The sequence below is a fragment of the Rhinichthys klamathensis genome, unplaced genomic scaffold (genome assembly GCF_029890125.1).
Source record: "Rhinichthys klamathensis goyatoka isolate OS25496 unplaced genomic scaffold, OSU_Roscu_1.1 h1tg000027l_1, whole genome shotgun sequence".
In the NCBI taxonomy this organism is placed as follows: Eukaryota; Metazoa; Chordata; class Actinopteri; order Cypriniformes; family Leuciscidae; genus Rhinichthys; species Rhinichthys klamathensis.
This window is the reverse complement of record NW_026606577.1, coordinates 214,214-232,500: the sequence shown is the minus strand read 5'-3', so window position 1 is coordinate 232,500 and position 18,287 is coordinate 214,214. Positions and strand designations below refer to the sequence as shown.

General features: G+C 39.0%; 3 protein-coding genes across 4 annotated transcripts in view; 1 reads left to right on the top strand and 2 right to left on the bottom strand.

The window, feature by feature from the left end:
- Positions 1 to 18,287, bottom strand: part of wdr45 (WD repeat domain 45) — a 91,251-nt gene that overhangs the window by 18,971 nt on the left and 53,993 nt on the right. The gene's annotated exons all lie outside the window — the stretch shown is intronic.
- Positions 1,408 to 4,131, bottom strand: stc1l (stanniocalcin 1, like). The gene is made up of 4 exons (XM_056243381.1): positions 3,943 to 4,131; positions 3,288 to 3,430; positions 2,650 to 2,861; positions 1,408 to 2,113 (listed from the first exon to the last, which is right to left on the bottom strand). The coding sequence occupies exons 1-4, from the start codon at positions 4,052 to 4,054 to the stop codon at positions 1,831 to 1,833; spliced, it is 750 nt and encodes a 249-aa protein (XP_056099356.1). The 5' UTR covers positions 4,055 to 4,131; the 3' UTR covers positions 1,408 to 1,830.
- rhobtb2b (Rho related BTB domain containing 2b) lies at positions 8,811 to 18,117 on the top strand. Of its 2 annotated transcripts, none has more exons than XM_056243340.1 (10): positions 8,811 to 8,833; positions 11,687 to 11,888; positions 11,981 to 12,084; positions 12,178 to 12,363; positions 13,533 to 14,479; positions 15,194 to 15,312; positions 15,514 to 15,664; positions 15,812 to 15,900; positions 17,396 to 17,501; positions 17,587 to 18,117. In XM_056243340.1, the coding sequence occupies exons 2-10, from the start codon at positions 11,709 to 11,711 to the stop codon at positions 17,802 to 17,804; spliced, it is 2,100 nt and encodes a 699-aa protein (XP_056099315.1). In that variant the 5' UTR covers positions 8,811 to 8,833; positions 11,687 to 11,708; the 3' UTR covers positions 17,805 to 18,117. The 2 variants fall into 2 exon arrangements, with proteins under 2 accessions (XP_056099315.1, XP_056099306.1); XM_056243331.1 differs by lacking the exon at positions 8,811 to 8,833 and adding an exon at positions 9,207 to 9,386.

Below are 18,287 nucleotides of genomic sequence, written 5' to 3'. Positions count from 1 at the left end.
AAGTGTGTGGTTACAATCATCTCTTGTCAATGATGTAATTCGTTTGAACACGAAGGTTATGGTAAATGGATTGTGGTTTTTCATCCACTCCTCACTATGGAAGCCAATTTCCACCACATAAGAAAAAAAAATCAGGCTTTGGTAAATCATAAAAAAAGTCATAATTATGAAATATAGGCCTGGTTTCACAGACAGGGCTTAGATTAAGCCAGGATTAGGCCTTCATAGCTTATACCTAAAAAAACATTACTGGTGTGCATCTTGAGACAAAACAATGGCACTGACATTTTAAGATAGCCTACAAGTTGCTTTCAGTTAAAACAGATAGTCTATATTAAGATATTAAGTCATAAATATGAGATAAAAAATTCAAAATTATGACATGAAAGGTCCTACTTATGACAATAAATTTTTACTTTTTGTCATCATTTAGAAGAGTTTATCTCATAATTGACCATTGTCAGTCGACTTTGTCATAATTCGGACTTTTTATCTCATAAATATGACTTAGTAGGCTATGTCATAATTCTGACTCTGTATGTCTTAATTATGATTCACCAAAACATGATATTTTTTCCTTATGTGGTGGAAATGGGCTTAGTTGAACACAACTAATGTTTTCCATTTATGTCCATTTGGATTGGATGTTTCTATGGACACTTTTGTCCTCTGTGGAGAAATTAATCGTTCTTAAACCACGTAAAATAGTCATTCTAGGCTAATTTAATAACTAGCAATATAGGTAGGCCTATCCTAAACACAGAACAAAGTAGGCTATGAAATATTAAATAATTTTCAACTACAACTTGATCATTGAGCAGCATTATAATATAGTTTAATGCAGGGAGGGACAAATCTTAATATTTGTATAACTTGGGTCAAAACCTCTCTAGTAGCACATTTCGTTGCGCTAGTCAAGTTGTGCAGTTTTGATATGAGAAGATTTCCTACTGTAACATGCAAAAATATACAAACGAATATGTAAATACACTTAGCTCTCAGCTCATTGTTAGGTGAAATGTGTGATCGTGGGGTATCAACTTCTTATCCAGCAAAATTGTTTTGTCTGGTAAAAATTGTAAGAAGAACGTAATGTGTTTGAAAGCAGCGCCCCCTTGTGAATACAGAAAGCATTGCAGTTTGTGTTCGTTAGATTCTATTGGAATTTGGAACATGATTTGTATGGATGCTATGCTATTATTGGCCACATCAATGGACAAATATCAGACCGTAAGCAATGAAAGATGAAACTATTTAGTATATCAGGCAGTTTTAAAATTTTATTTCTATCCAAGCACATTCAACTACACAATATCACCAACATGAAAAAAGAATGCCCTTAATCACATATAATATTTCCCATGGCCAGCATAGGAAACATATCCAGAATATGTAGTTTTCTCTCTCACTTAAAGAATAAATACTTTTTTTTCAGACTCTGATCACAACAATAATAAACTATATAAATTACATTTGGTAGGAAAAATAAATATAAATTATTTTCAGAGTACACTAATAAATATTTCTGCCCTGCCACTACAAGTTGTCCAAGGTGACAGATTTCCTTTTTCGTGATAATATCCTGTGCATCGTAATTTAGCTTCTCTTGCATAAGGCCATTAACCAAAAATGAATTCAATATTAAGTCTCAAACATGACATTGGCATGTATATTCAATGTTATGCAGTTTAAAAAATCAAGTAGTTGTTGGTTATTGTGAACTAAGCAAAGATTTCCGTTGTGTCCCATTATAAAACTACATTTTTAATGCACTAATCATTAATAACCATCTTCCGCTTACACACATCAAATGGAGAGCTGTGTGCGACTCTAAGAGCTTCCTTCGACTGAGCGTTTCCTAGCGAAGAGGTGAGTGGTGTCCCTGTTGCGCAGGTTGGGCTGGATCTTGAACATGGGAGGCCAGCGGAAGCCGGTGTGGCCCTCCATCCCAGAAGGCCCGGCGGCAGCAGGTCCAGATGCGCAGGGCTTGTTCTGAAGCAGCTGGAAAAGCGTGGCCATGTCAGGTCCCAGTCTGGACACCAGCCCGGCTCGCACCACCTCCACGGTGTCTTCCTCACACTCCATTAAGCTCTGCAGAAGCGTGCTGTAGTACCTGCGACACAAAAGTACGAGGGATTAGTGTGGACAGTCGAGTGAGCTCATTTTGTAAAATAATATTTCATCTAAAATGTAAAAAAGTATAGCTCTTTAACAGTTCCTAGTAAAACATTTTGGTCTGTTCCTCACACAATAGACTTAGATACAGTAGTACAAAATGGCATTTTTAAAATAATTTTTACCTTTAAAATGTACTGTATATTGTATTGTGTTGTAAATTATATTGGAACCTTGTTTTAACACCTTCATTTATCATTAATTTGGCTCATAATCATCATTTCATTATTTTTATTTTAATATTCTAATTTTTTCACTGTTTATTTTGTTGTGTGTGTTGTTGATTAGGCAATATTGTATGTCTTCGAAATATCTTCTTTTCTGTTCAACAGAAGAAAGAAACTCATACAGGTTTGGAACAACATAATTAAGGGTGAGTAAATGATGATTTTTTTTTATTTTTTATGTTCTATCACTTTAAGTCCGGTGGACCAATCATCACTCACTCCAAAACAAGTTCACACGCCATATTACCTATTCGGGAAGTGGCTGGGCACTTGGACCACGTCACCAATGGCCTCAGGGTTGGATCGGGCCACTTCGCAGATGTCAAGCTTCTTATAGCATTCCTCCTGCACTTCAGCAATCATCTTCTGGAAGGTGGAACAGCGTTTGATGGTCTGGAAGACCTTCGAGGTGATACCGTTGGCGATGCATTTGATGCTCTCTTTCACAAACGTCTTACCCTGGGAGGGAAAAAATCGAAAATGACTTATATTGCTATAAGCAAACGGCTGAAATGCTATGTTAAGGCCCGTTCACACACTAAGGTCGATAACTATAAAGATAAAGAAAGATATAGTTTAAAAAAAAATCCCAGTATAAAAGAATAGCAGAGTTCACACCACAGCTATATATAACGATAACGGCACAGAGAAACGACATAATTGGAATCACTTTCAGAATACAAACATTGACAGCCAATTATAATCCATCCTGCTGTAACGAGCTCGAGCATTTAAAGCGGCAGACAAGCACGCGCGTGGAATAAACATAGGCCTAATATCGTCTGCTGGAGTGAACACTAATAGTTATCGTTCTTTGTGTGAACGGGGTTCTTTGTCTTTACTTAGAGAAGTAAATAAATTGTTTTGATTAACTATGTTTTGTACCTCTGTGTTGAACACAGCAGCCGTGTGGAGGAAGACGTTACAGATCTCGTGCATGCCGTCAGTGTCACAGGTCGAGTTTTCCAGACATGCGAAGGTGGAGCAGCCGACCTGTAGAGCTCCGTTCAGGCACCGGGCAACCTCAGCTGGAGGAGGAAGGAAAAAACTTTTTTTGAGAAACAATTGTATTCAGAGCAGTGTAAAAGTAGACATTTTTTTGCTACAGAGACAGTCCTGAAGGTGTAATATTTGCTCAAAGGTGAAACACAGAACGCCCCCCCCCCCCCAACGTTAGGTAGGCGATTCCCGTTTGGTTATTTTTTTGAGAATCAAATAATATCGTTCTAGGAACTTTCTTTTTAGCTGTTATTTTTTGCAACCATAAAAGAACGTTGCAGGGTGGTTATTTTTAAATAACCTAACAATAACTTATAACGTTAGGGGAACCTTAGTTAGAATAATGTTCTACAATCCGTTAAGAAAACTTTCCTGGCTAAACAAAAACAAACCTTAAAAAAGAACGTGCTGGGAAGTTCTAATGGAATTGAACCTACAACCCTCAACCTTATAACCACTAAGGATTTGAACATTTGCCCATGCATAGGCTACTCTTAAAACAAAAACAAAGTGACCATTCAATAAAGAAAATAATACTTACTAGGGCTGTTGGATGAGAATCGTGCTCGTCTTGGTTGTGCAGGTTCCTGATCCGATTCAAACGCAGATGTAACCAAAACGAGGAGCAAAAGAAATCCGCTTTTCAGAAGCATGTCTGCACCTAGAACCAAAAACAAGGGATGAAAACAAGAGACGTTTGCTGATTCTGTTGGTTTGTGTTTCAGGTTGATGACAGGCTCAGCTTTATACAGCTCTTCGGGTGAGCTTGACGGCTCATAAATCCCCACCATCACCAATCAGAACGCAGGATCCGAAAGCTCAAACTTTCCATCTCTTTGTAAATATTCATGGGCTCATATTAATGCAGATGCACCTGCTATGATTTTATCTCCAGTTAGACATTTAAATTCTTTCAGATACTTGGAAGTCACCATAAAATCATCATAGACAATTCTTATTTTATGTAGTTTTGCAGTATTTATTATGAATGATTTATCTGTGCACATTATTATTATTATTTTTAATTAATGTGCCATCATAATCTTTAATCAAAATAACTTGCTCTCTGTCTTGCAACATATGGGCTGTGTCCGAAATCGCATACTCTCTTGAGTAGATACTTTTTTTGAATAAGTCACGACAGCTAAAAAAAGTACATTCTATATAGGGTATGTGTGTGTGTAGTATAAATGTAATTTGGACGTACTACATTCACCATTTTGTCATCATGTGATCTACCAGCGTCAGTTGCGTCACAAATTCTTTCCCGTGGCCTCATGGGATAGTAAAGTGTCCATCGTATGCACACTTCAGAATCTACCCGGAAGTGGTAGGCCATCCAGGTACTTTTTGTGTACTCTTTTATGAATACTGTGAATTTGGACATACTACTTTTGTCACGTACTGTTTTTCGCCTACTAATATACAGATCCTTCTAAAAAAATTAGCATATTGTGATAAAGTTCATTATTTTCCATAATGTAATGATAAAAATTAAACTTTCATATATTTTAGATTCATTGCACACCAACTGAAATATTTCAGGTCTTTTATTGTTTTAATACTGATGTTTTTGGCATACAGCTCATGAAAACCCCAAATTCCTGTCTCAAAAATTTAGCATATTTCAGCAGACCAATAAAATAAGTGTTTTTAATACAAAAAAAAAAGTCAACCTTCAAATAATTATGTTCAGTTATGCACTCAATAGTCAATACTTGGTCGGGAATCCTTTTGCAGAAATGACTGCTTCAATGCGGCGTGGCATGGAGGCAATCAGCCTGTGGCACTGCTGAGGTGTTATGGAGGCCCAGGATGCTTCGATAGCGGCCTTAAGCTCATCCAGAGTGTTGGGTCTTGCGTCTCTCAACTTTCTCTTCACAATATCCCACAGATTCTCTATGGGGTTCAGGTCAGGAGAGTTGGCAGGCCAATTGAGCACAGTAATACCATGGTCAGTAAACCATTTACCAGTGGTTTTGGCACTGTGAGCAGGTGCCAGGTCGTGCTGAAAAATGAAATCTTCATCTCCATAAAGCTTTTCAGCAGAAGGAAGCATGAAGTGCTCCAAAATCTCCTGATAGCTAGCTGCATTGACCCTGCCCTTGATAAAACACAGTGCACCAACACCAGCAGCTGACATGGCACCCCAGACCATCACTGACTGTGGGTACTTGACACTGGACTTCAGGCATTTTGGCATTTCCTTCTCCCCAGTCTTCCTCCAGACTCTGGCACCTTGATTTCCGAATGACATGCAAAACTGAGCAACAGTCCAGTGCTGCTTCTCTGTAGCCCAGGTCAGGCGCTTCTGCCGCTGTTTCTGGTTCAAAAGTGGCTTGACCTGGGGAATGCGGCACCTGTAGCCCATTTCCTGCACACGCCTGTGCACGGTGGCTCTGGATGTTTCTACTCCAGACTCAGTCCACTGCTTCCGCAGGTCCCCCAAGGTCTGGAATCGGTCCTTCTCCACAATCTTCCTCAGGGTCCGGTCACCTCTTCTCGTTGTGCAGCGTTTTTGCCACACTTTTCCTTCCCACAGACTTCCCACTGAGGTGCCTTGATACAGCACTCTGGGAACAGCCTATTTGTTCAGAAATTTCTTTCTGTCTTACCCTCTTGCTTGAGGGTGTCAATAATGGCCTTCTGGACAGCAGTCAGGTCGGCAGTCTTACCCATGATTGCGGTTTTGAGTAATGAAACAGGCTGGGAGTTTTTAAAAGCCTCAGGAATCTTTTGCAGGTGTTTAGAGTTAATTAGTTGATTCAGATGATTAGGTTAATAGCTTGTTTAGAGACCCTTTTCATGATATGCTAATTTTTTGAGACAGGAATTTTGGGTTTTCATGTGCTGTATGCTAAAATCATCAGTATTAAAACAATAAAAGACCTGAAATATTTCAGTTGGTGTGCAATGAATCTAAAATATATGAAAGTTTAATTTTTATCATTACATTATGGAAAATAATGAACTTTATCACAATATGCTAATTTTTTTAGAAGAACCTGTAGTAGGCAGCCCTCTACTTTTCTCTGATGACATGTTTACTGATGTGTCACTCACAACCTGTCACTCACATGAGATCGACCAATAGAAAATGACAACCATGCAATTTGTCCAATTCCCTATGGACAAAATCAAATTCTGCCCTACATTTTTTCTTGTTCGAAAAGCCGTTTCTCTCCGATATACGTCACAATAGGGCACTTAGATTTCATGCCGACTTACTTTTTTTTTTTATTCCATTTCTTAAAATGGCACCTTGGCATATCTAATTCATTAAACACAAACTATCATTAAAAAACACCTCAGATTTCTTATGATCCTAAATTACGTTTGCTTCACATTCTCATCTGGAGGATCATTATGATTTACCCTGTTCTGTTACAATATTATGATATTCCCGATGATATCCCTCTCAAGCAAGTCAAGCTCAATGGCTTCTTTGTAGAAAACACTTCTACGGTTGTTTGGTTTGGATTTCATTTCACTGTGATTTACTGTAAGCACATCTCTCTTATTTGATGTTTGCTGTTGTTCTCAAAGAGGGTTCAGGGACTTTTTGACACCTGGCACGTAATTGTGCTAAAGGTACAAGCTTCATCAAAACAGACAAATGTAGCTTGTCAGAACTGGTCATGTGGTTGACTAAACATCCGTTCCCACAGGATCTGAAGGAGAAGCGTTTGTAAGTGTCTAATCAGTGGATCTTGCAAAGGCTATAAGTGATGTGTTTTCCATGATGAACTTCATTAGCCTTAAGAAATTTCCTCCCCTAAAGGGTTAATTACTGATAATGATCAAAGCACTCACTGGTTTCTTAGAGGGGGCCTGGAGACGCAGCTATTTTGGGTTTATTACCTTTGTTCACACAAATGCCTGCAGTTTGTTACTGAAGTAGGGCAGGAAAACTCACACCCACATCTTTACTGAATAATATGATTGAGTAGGAACACACACACACACACACACACACAGCCGTTCATTTTCCAATAATCCGTTGAATCTCAGGCTACATGGCATTAAAAGTCATAAATGTCGATTTTTCCACAACAACAAAAAAAGCTGAATGTGATGATTGTGCCATAAACACCGTTAGGTACTACATCAAGTTTGTGTTAAGCAGAAAATGTAAATGTTTGTGTAGCACACCTTCAGTAAATTAAACCTGCATGAGAATTCATCACCATTCAACCTTTTTTTCCCCCATAAAATGAGGAAGAATCTTCATCTAAGAAAGTGCTCCAAAAGTCTTGAGATGATTTTGGAAATCTGGGATATTTTTTCTCCAATTTAAACCTGGGAATAATCCGAAAGTTGTAGATTTTGAAGAGTAAAAAAGGAGTAACCCTTAATTTTACAGTGTCCTTCTTGCATGTAGTTAGTAATTTCTTTAAATTGTGCATAATTATATGCAACTGACCCTAAAACACACCCTAATCCTAACCCTATAGTTAATTCTTATTACTCAGTACTTAAATGTACAAATACAGTGTAAACCGGACACCTTAAAATAAAGTGTAAACAAAAAAAAAACTTTTTCTATTGTTACTATTCAGAAAATTAGTGACAATGATCATGTGAAAGTTCTTTCTTCCATACAAGTACAAGAAGCTTTGTTGGATAACATGATCATCACTTGAATCACATGTTGTCCTCATTAAAAAAAAGGGGATAAGCAGGCTTAACAAATAAGAACTGTAAAAAATATTAATACAAATGCTGATATTATAAATACAAATGCTAATATTATAATAAAAATCTTGTATTAATATAAATTAAAATAATTTTACTCAGACTTCTGGACTTCATTGATGGCTTTAATGATCAACACACAGCAACAAGCGATTCGCTACATTTTTCGCTAGTTGAAATTTCTCATTATTTCTTGATATCTGTAGGCTATATTTTAACATGTTACAATTGTTATTTTTGATATCTGGACTGAACATGCTGATATCAATTATTAGAAGTGTAATTTCAGATTTCTAAAATGGCTTTCTTACTAGTAACTAATCATTTATGATATCAGAAATTAACATGGCCACTATGACAATCGAATTATTGATATCAAAAATAAAAAAAATAATAGTAGCAATTCAGTTGTTGATTTCAAGAACAGACATTTGCGTGCTACCACGAAATAATTGATAGTAAAAAAAATATGATTTTTACTAGTAAGAATTGTATTTCTGATAGGCTGAAATTGGAATTTCAATTAGTAAAAAATATGTAGGCTATCCTGAGAAAGAATAAAAGTCAAAACGGCTAGCCATACACCGCACCGCAGGTGTATTAATGTTCAGTCTCATTATGTACAGCCTAGTTTGCAGTGAGTGTCGGATATACAAATAGAAGCAGCGCACACTATTGAGGTGAGGATGGTGGAAAATGCTTAATATTTTAAGATAACTATCAGGAGATTGCAGCAGGTTGGTATTAAGCTTGAGGTAACTATATGTGTGAACTATAATTATTTGTTGTTGTATTTACGACTCTTTCATTTCAGTCACCCCATTCTCAACACCGTAAGTGTGGTGCGTCAGATGGCGCTGCCTACATGCGGAAGAGAAACCAAGGAACCACCGGGAATGTCACGAATCAGAAACCTACAGCCGTCGCGCGTTTCTGCTCATTCAGTCGTTGGATTTTAATAAAATGATCTTAAGAATTAGGGCGTTTGGTGGTAACATGGGTTAATAAAGGACCTCTTTAAGGGGCCACATTCCCACTGTTGGCCGTGTGTGTGCCACTGTCAGGCCGGAGTGACACAGACAGTAATCGTGGTAAACGCTGGAATTAGGTCTGGATGCGGTAAACTACGGTGACATAGCCTAATTCTGTATCTTCTGCTTCTCCGCCGGGAAAATGAAGTGTATGCCCGGTTCGTTTCAGGTGCACGCCGCATACAACGGGCATTTTGTCACCTTCCTCTCTAAGACCACAATCGACTGCCAACCCGATGCACCCCTTCAGTTCACTTCGGTACGTGTGTTCATAAATACATGCGATTGTGTAGGCTACATTAATTGCTTTCTTGAGTAGCCGGACATTATACGGGCATGAGGAGCATTACATAAGTTCAGTGTGAAGGCTTTGTTTCAACCTACTGAGCTGCCTAGTGCCTACCTACACAGCTCGGCATCGCAGGCGAATTTGTGCAGCCGATTCTGAGAGCGTCGAACCTGTTTTTCACGGCTGAATGCTTGATTCTGATTGGCCAATAGCGACGCCTTAGGTCAGAGCCGTTGCCTTTTAGGTGCAAACAATTGTTTTTGTAAAATGATCGCTAAAATGAGTATTTCGCCGCTACATACCAGCATACTAGTTTTATTTCTTTCATAATTTTCGAGAAAAATCTAGAAAAAAATAAGTTGCTAAAATTGTTCACTACAGAAAAGTACAGTTTTCTATGTGGATTGCGGATTAATAGTAACTGATTTTTGCTGCTACTGGACTTTTTCTTAAAGTCCTCCTGTTGTGAAAATTACGATTTTAATGTGCCGTTTGAATGTTTGTCCGCTTTGAATGGAAATGAAATGTAGATTGGGTGGTATTTTGCCAATGTAGCGAGAGTACATTGGATTTAGACTGCTCAAACATAAATCCCTGTACGTAGGCTTTCTTTGTATCTTTGTACCGTTTTGGTGGATGAAATGTTTTGGGCTTTAGTTGGCGGTTGCTCTCTTTAGCTCTGTCAAAGTCCCTTTCAAGGCAAGTCTTTTCACTCGGCGGCCATCTTTAAAACGCCTCTCGGGCAGCTATTTTAGTCATGTGCAGCTCCTACCTCTTTGAATGGGGAAACAACAAATTCACCAAAGACTGCTCGATTTTCTGAAAGTCTGCCTCCGTTAACGCAATATGGATGTTTTGTCACGCTTCTCGGCGAAGATTTTTCACTACTCCAATGAAAACATTGTTGTTAGTGATAAACTCTGGATCTTTCAAAAGACACCAGGATCGGTAGATCGATGGATCATTTATGTACCGTCCCACGCATAGGCCGTAAGGCTCCTGACGTAGAGCCTGGTCTACGTCAATTTTGGTTATTGTTTTAAAATCAATAGCCAGATCTTTCTTGGCACACCAGTCCTGAAAACAGTGTACAGACCACATAGTCTGTTTAACAGACCTGGCTTAATTTCTTGACTTTTCCAGCATTTTAATTTCTCTTTCTATGCCTTGACCATCTCTACCACTCTTACACGCTAGCCCACCCATTAAAGGGTTATTTCACCCAAAGATAAAAATTCTCTCATTAATTACTCGCCCTTTTGTCGTTCCAAACCTGGAAGACTTTCGTTCATCTTCGGAACACAATACACAAATGAAGATCTTTTTGATGAAATCTGAGAGCTTTCTGTCCCTCCATTGACAGCTACGCAACTGACACTTTGACGCTTCAAAAAGTTAATTCATAGATCGTAAAACTAATCCATGTGAATTGAGCGGTTTAGTTCAAATTTTCTGAAGAAACTCGATCGCTCTATAATGAACAGATTGAATTCAGGCTTTAGCCTATTTGGAAAGTATGCATCTAATCATCTTATATGTGGATGAAGTATAAATATTCCTTACATTTCACAAACATCTGCCTTACAGACTAATGGAGTGAAAATTAGCTAAAACAATTATGGATGGCAAAATATGGATACTGCATTATAACCTATTATTATTGTTATGTCACAAAGCTTTTATTGCCATTTAAGTTATTTTCTTTTTGTGTTTTTGTGGTTAAGTCTATAATGACATGCAATACTTAATCTTTTGATTAATAATCTTGCTTGCACGTTGAACATGAGGAGAAAAAGGGTATATATTTAGACCCCATTTACACCTGGTATTAAAATGCGATCTGTATCCAGATAAGTTATCCGGATAATAAAAAACGCATGTTAATGTAAGGTACGTTGTGATCGGATCTGCCTGACCACATCTGGAGGTAGTCCGGCTCGCATTGTTTTCGGATCTTTACTAGGTGTAAACGCAATCCATACGACGTGATGGCATTCGTACCTGCCAAACGTCATTTTTTTCTGGAGGACAGAGATCCGAACTCAATGTGGATAACGAGAACGCATTAAAAATACAAGGTGTAAACGCAAAGGTAAGATCAGAACACTTATTATCCAGATAACTTATCTGGATACAGATCTCATTTAAATACCAGGTCTTATAGACATAATTTGCAGTATCATGCTTGATTATGTAAGGATTATGACAATTTTTTCAGAGTATTTTCAAGTTTTATGAGTGTTAATTGTGTCTTTATCCATTGCTTTTAGGTCCCAGTTTACAGATACTGACATGGACTATGAGAGGCCTAATGTCGAGACCATTAAATGTGTGGTGGTGGGGGACAATGCTGTGGGCAAAACGCGGCTGATCTGTGCCCGAGCGTGTAACGCCACTCTTACGCAGTACCAGCTACTCGCCACACATGTGCCCACCGTCTGGGCCATTGACCAGTATAGAGTCTGTCAAGAGGTCTGGACTTTTATCTTTCCGCTCATGACACTTCAAAAGCATAAGATAAGTATTGTAACCCATAAATCCAATTCTTGTGCCCGTTTTTGAAGGTTCTGGAGCGCTCCAGAGATGTAGTGGATGATGTAAGCGTGTCTCTTCGATTATGGGACACTTTCGGAGACCACCACAAAGACCGGCGCTTTGCTTACGGCAGGTGTGTTTGTGAACCGTTTTGTTGGAAAGAAACAACATCTGAAATATTCTTTTGAGGACATCTGAAATGTTTTTTCTTGTGTTTGTACACCAGGTCAGATGTGGTGGTCCTGTGCTTCTCCATCGCCAACCCCAATTCTCTCTTTCACGTGAAGACCATGTGGTACCCAGAGATCAAGCACTTCTGCCCTCGCGCCCCAGTCATCCTGGTGGGCTGCCAGTTAGACCTGCGTTACGCTGACCTAGAGGCTGTTAATAGGGCACGGAGGCCTCTTGCCAGGTGAATTGCTGATCAAAATTTTCAATCTGTTATTTAAAGACCCATTGAAATCAGAATTTTTGAGGTTTTGTGCTCATTATGCTCATTTAAAATTGATAGTCTATCTCAAAATTGATAGTCTTTCTCTTCCTGGATTTTTTTTTATTAATATGTACAGATGTATATATATATTTTTTTTAAATGAAATGGTGTCTAAAAATGTATATGTATCTATTGTAAAAATCTATATGTTACCATTTAAAAGCTTGGGGTCGGTAAGATTTTTTAATAGTTATTTCTTTAAAGTCTTCTGCTCACCAAAGCTGCACTTATTTGATCAAGAATACAGTAATATATTGTAATACTGTGAAGTATTATTACAATTTAAAAATTGACTGTTTTCTTTTTGAATATATAGTAAAATGTAATTTATTCCTGTGATTCAAAGCTGAATTTTCCGCATCATTACAGAAATCATTCAAATATGCTGATTTGCTGCTCAAGAAAGATTTCTTATTATTATCAATGTTGAAAACAGTTGTGCTGCTTAATATTTTTGTGGAAACATGATAATTTTTTTAGGATTATTTGATGAATAGAATGCCCATAACAACATCATTTATTAGAAAATGAAATATTTTGTAACATTAAAATTAAATATTATACAAATGGCTTTACTGTCACTTTTTTTGCTGATTTAAAGTATTAATATTAATTTCTTTCAAAAAACAAAATATGTATTTTAAAAAAGTAATTATACTGCAAACAAAAATAAAATAAAAAATAAAAATGTAAACATCTCTATATTTCAAATACCACATGCTTCTCTAACTTATAAAACATACAATGCTATCTATATTATAAATATAAAAAATTCTAATAATTATACATGTCTTTATATTCTAAGTATCACTTGCTTCTCTAAATTATGAGTATAAAAATACTAATAAGTATAAATGTCTCTATATTTATGTCACCTGCTTCTGATTAGGAATAGAAAGAAATAAGCCTCGGTCCATCTGTGTGTCTTTGGCTAGCTTTATTTCAGACTATTTAATTGGCTAAATTGAGCATCATGCATTGAGGGCGTTTTTATTTAATTCAAGAATGTAACAAATATGTAGCATTCACATTAAAGATATTGTAGTACATCTTTTTTGTTGACATTTCTCCATCAACCAACTTTACAGACCCATCAAAGCAAATGAGATTCTTCCTCCTGAGAAGGGTCGCGAGGTGGCCAAAGAACTGGGTGTGCCGTACTTCGAGACCAGCGTTGTGGCTCAGTTTGGGGTGAAGGACGTGTTTGACAATGCCATTCGCGCTGCTCTCATCTCACGGCGCCACCTGCAGTTCTGGAAGTCTCACTTGAGGGACGTCCAACGGCCTCTTTTGCAGGCTCCTTTCCTGCCTCCAAAGCCTCCTCCGCCCGCTATAGTCATCCCGCCACCTCCTTCCACCACTGAGGAGCACCCGGCCCGGCTGCTGGAGGAGCCGCTGTGTGCTGATGTGGTTCTGGTCCTCCAAGAGCACCAGCGAGTCTTTGCTCATAAAGTCTACCTCGCCACGGCCTCTTCGAAATTCTACGACCTTTTTCTCCAGGATGTGAAGGCAGAGGCTGACGGCAAGCAACCTCCCGGTCGGGTGCTCCCTACACGGGCCGCCAGCTTTGACATGTGTGAGAGCAGCGATGAAGAAAGCAGGGTCAACCTCAGGGCCTGCATCAGTGACGGGACCCTGACCGGTGCAGACTCTGATGGGATCCTGGAGGGTGGGCGCGGGGGGCGACTTCTGTCGTCTTTGGGTCGGGCTTTCGTCGGCATCAGGAGAGAAACGGTCCAGGATCCCGTCACGTTCATCTCCCGGCCAATGACGGTGGTGCACATGGATCCGTCGGTGTCGCTCGGGCCGTTTCGCGTGGTCATGCGTTACCTATACACTGGACAGTTGGACGAGCACGAGAAGGACCTGATGCACATCGCCCACATCGCCGAGCTGCTGGAAGTGTTTGACTTGCGCATGATGGTCGCCAACATCCTCAACGACGAGGCCTTCATGAACCAGGAGATCACAAAGGCTTTCCATGTGCGACGGACCAATCGGGTGAAGGAATGCTTGGCTAAAGGAACTTTCTCAGGTTAAAGTTGTTTTTATCTCATGTAGTAAAAGTAGGGTACAATTTGGGGATATAATTGAATTGCGAATTAGTTTAATTACTTTTTATTAACTATTGTAAAATTTCTCTGTAAAATAGTGATGGGCGCTTTCGAAACACTGCTTTGCGCATTGCACTTTCTCCCATTCATAGTAATACGAGTGCACCATCTTAAAGCCTTTGGTTGTTGTTAATAGTCTCTTATTGTTCTGATTAACCAAGCTCTCCATAAAACAAACAAAACAAGCCCTACAATTTAATAATATAACACATAATGTAATGGTATTAGATGATTTATTAATTGCATTTAATAAATTACACTTTCAACAACATATTGGTTTGTAACAGATGTTTTTATGCATGTTGGGTGGAGTTTTCATTGCGTTTAAGCCATTCTGACCTGCAGGTGTCACCAGTGTGTGGCGTTTCGAGTGCTTCGAAACAGTGAATCATTTTGTTTCATTGGTGGATCATGAGCTGCGCATGTGTAAAAGAACACAGTGCCCCGCGCTTTAATCTGAAACATGCAGCGCATACTGTATATTTCAATTTAAATTTCAATTTTTAAAATTTAAATCACAGCCTTCGCGATTTGATAATTGCACTAAGCCATATCGCGATTACAGGTCACCGTGCAGCCCTATCGTAAGATCCTAATGCTGTCTGTTTTTGCTGCTTTCTTTCTTTGTATCCCAGATGTGGTGTTTAAACTGGATGATGGTACCGTTCAGGCCCACAAACCCCTGCTCATCTCTAGCTGCGATTGGATGGCAGCCATGTTTGGTGGGCCTTTTGTTGAGAGCTGTACTAAAGAGGTAAATGCTGCATTTTACAGAAGTGACCCATTCATGCACAATATTTATGAACATCACTGTGGAAAAGATATAAATCAATTGGGAAATTGTACATTTTGTTCACTTTTTCCTGTGTCCTCTGAGAGAAGATTTCAAACAGTGTTACATTGATATTTGTGTAGAAGTTAATGTTATCTTCAAAGACGTGTTGTGGTTTCACAGGTGTTGTTCCCAAATACGACCCGTAGTAGTATGCAGGCTGTGCTGGAGTATCTCTACACGGGACGCTTCTGCTCCAGACCTGACCTGGACGCCACGGAGCTCATTATCTTAGCCAATCGCCTCTGCCTGCCTCACCTGGTCGCCCTCACAGGTCTGACGTCTGATTATCATGTCAATAATGTACATAAGAACTAACAAGGATTCTAATGTTTATAGAGTCTGTCCCCAAAGTTTTGAACGGTAGTGTAAATATCATGTTTATATGTTGTCATCCCTTTTAAATTGTGTTTTGCTGCAGAGCTCCATACTGTGACTGTTCTGAAGGAGTCTGCCGCTATGGGCACGGACATTGACGGAGATGTGCTGGTATATCTGGAGATGGCTCAGGTAAACTTTAAAGGCAGAGTAGGTGATTTGGTCTAGAAATTTTTGTTTTTATGCTGGTTGAAAGTCTCTTCACATCCTGATAGCAATCAATAAGTTAGTCAGTCTAAATGTATTTATATATATACTATATATCGTCTATGGAAGGCGTAGGACCATAAAATGTTCGTCCAATCATTGCATTGGGTCCGATGTCCTACCTGCCTGTCAACGTATGTATCCATACCTCCGCGCAGACATCACACGTCATCAGCGTGTTTCATGCTATGCAGAGTTAGACAGACGTCAGTCACCGAGCACCACAACCGAAACCAGCCGCCTTTTACAGTTCCTCCTGAACCAAAACAATGAGCTTATGTTGCGCTCATGCCATAGCTACTGTAATTTGGAAGAGATAGAAACCTGTGACGTGATACTCGGAGCGGTTTGTGACTCGAATTTATGCGTTTCAATGGCAATACAATCAACGGTTAAATGAATCTGCAGAAGTCAGGTTTTACAGGTCAGTGCTCTTTAAGTTATGTTCATTATCATTGTAATGTTATGTGCTTTGAGACATGAGGTAGTTTAACACTGTCTCTCGTGACGCTTCTGTTTGCTCTCTGCTGTACGTGTTCATGTGTTTGAGGAGGCGTGGGTTTGGAGATGCTATGAACGGAGGGTGGGATATTATGCTTTCAAAGCTAGCTTGCAAAGTTAGCTAGCTTTTCAAAGCTAGCCTTGCAAAGTTAGCCTTTCCGAAAATTGCCTACCCTACCTTTAAGATTTAGTGCATGTTACAAGTAAACTAAGAAAGAATCTGCATGACTAAGGAAATAATGGGTTTCCTGCAAACAGTACAGTAACCCGTGTCTTGCTCTAGGACTTGATGTGAAGTCAGACACATTTTTGCTGCATTCCTGTGAATGTTCACATGGTTCATTCTGTCATGCCTGAGTGGTCAAGCTGAGTCACTTGATTTACTTAAGACTCTTAGGAACGCGAAACATTTCTTCACTTTTGTGTCTCGGGCACTCTCTGTCAGTAAAATGTGTTCCTCTATTTGACTCTGAAACTAAACAGATTTATAAAATGGATTTAACAGAGCTTGAGTTTCATTGGTAAACTGGTATAGACTGACAGTGAAAAATGAGCTAACTCACCCTAATGTCATTTCAAACTCTTCCGTGGAACCCAAATGGAGGTATTTAGCATATTGTTCACAGGACTAAAAGAAACACCATGAAAAGTCGTTAAGGTTATATTTCACGTCTTCTGAAGCCATACGATAGCTTTGATAGCTGTTCCCGTTACTGTAGCTTTCAAATCCCATTAGTTCTTCATGGCACTTGTTTTTTGGCAACAGGGCACAAGAAAACCAGGAAGAGAAATTAAACAAAAATCATACCAACCCACAGTCATGTGTTTGAAAAAAACATAATGGCGACTAAAATGATGATTTTTGGGTGAATTATTCCTTTAAAGAACACTCAATTGACATGTTGTCATGTGATTTCAGTTCCACTGTGCCTACCAGCTCACCGATTGGTGCCTTCACCACATCTGCACCAATTACAACAACGTGTGCCGCAAATTCCCCAGGGACATGAGGGCCAAATCAGCAGGTAGTACATGAAAACTTTGTCTTTTTTTTTTTTTTTTTTTCAGAATTCAGTTTTTAACATGTTTTTGTTTTGGATGCATTTTCAGAGAACCAAGAATACTTCGAGAAGCACCGCTGGCCCCCGGTCTGGTACCTGAAGGAGGACGACCACTACCAGAGAGCACGGAGGGAGCGGGAAAAGGAGGACTACCTGTTGCAGAAGCGGCAGAGCAAGCGTAAATGGGTGCTGTGGAGTCTTCCGCCCTCCCCTTCGAACCCCTCTTCATCTTCCTCTTCGTCCTCATCCTCCTCTGCTGTCATCTGAAGAGACGAGGGGGACAAGTTGAAATCACAGCTGGTTTCAGATCAACATCTCATCAAACGTGCTTTGAAGTTCTTGGTGCTTGAAGTCCTGTACAGGCATCATGTAGGGCATGGCCGCCAAACAGGTCTAAATGTGAAATGTTTACCAAATGTGACTATTGTCGTTCTGCTGTTACGTAAAACAGGTAGGCATCTCATCTTAAAACAATGAAGAAACCCTTGGTGTATTTTAGTGATCTAGATTCTAGATCAGTGGTTCCCAACTTGATTTTGCTTTACAACTCAGATTTTACATTGGAAAACAAATGGTGACGCAGCATCATATGAAAAGGAATTGGATTGAACACAGTGTGGTTGACCATTGTTTGGCCCTGTGTTATAATATTGTTTATTTAGTATTTTTCATAGTACATTCTGAATTAGCTTCTTATATTTAGATTTTCAGTTTTCATTTAAAAGTAATTTTTCTTTTACATTTTGGTAA

Bases quoted from the DNA above. Each gene is read 5' to 3' on its own strand.
- stc1l (XM_056243381.1), bottom strand. From the start codon at position 4,054: ATGCTTCTGAAAAGCGGATTTCTTTTGCTCCTCGTTTTGGTTACATCT. The intron at 3,431-3,942 runs GTAAGTATTATT...TTCCTCCTCCAG, and splicing joins ATTCTCATCCAACAGCCCTA to CTGAGGTTGCCCGGTGCCTG. The intron at 2,862-3,287 runs GTACAAAACATA...TTTCCCTCCCAG, and splicing joins CTGCTGTGTTCAACACAGAG to GGTAAGACGTTTGTGAAAGA.
- rhobtb2b (XM_056243331.1), top strand. From the start codon at position 9,364: ATGCACCCCTTCAGTTCACTTCG. The intron at 12,364-13,532 runs GTGAATTGCTGA...CCAACTTTACAG, and splicing joins GCACGGAGGCCTCTTGCCAG to ACCCATCAAAGCAAATGAGA. The intron at 17,502-17,586 runs GTAGTACATGAA...ATGCATTTTCAG, and splicing joins CATGAGGGCCAAATCAGCAG to AGAACCAAGAATACTTCGAG.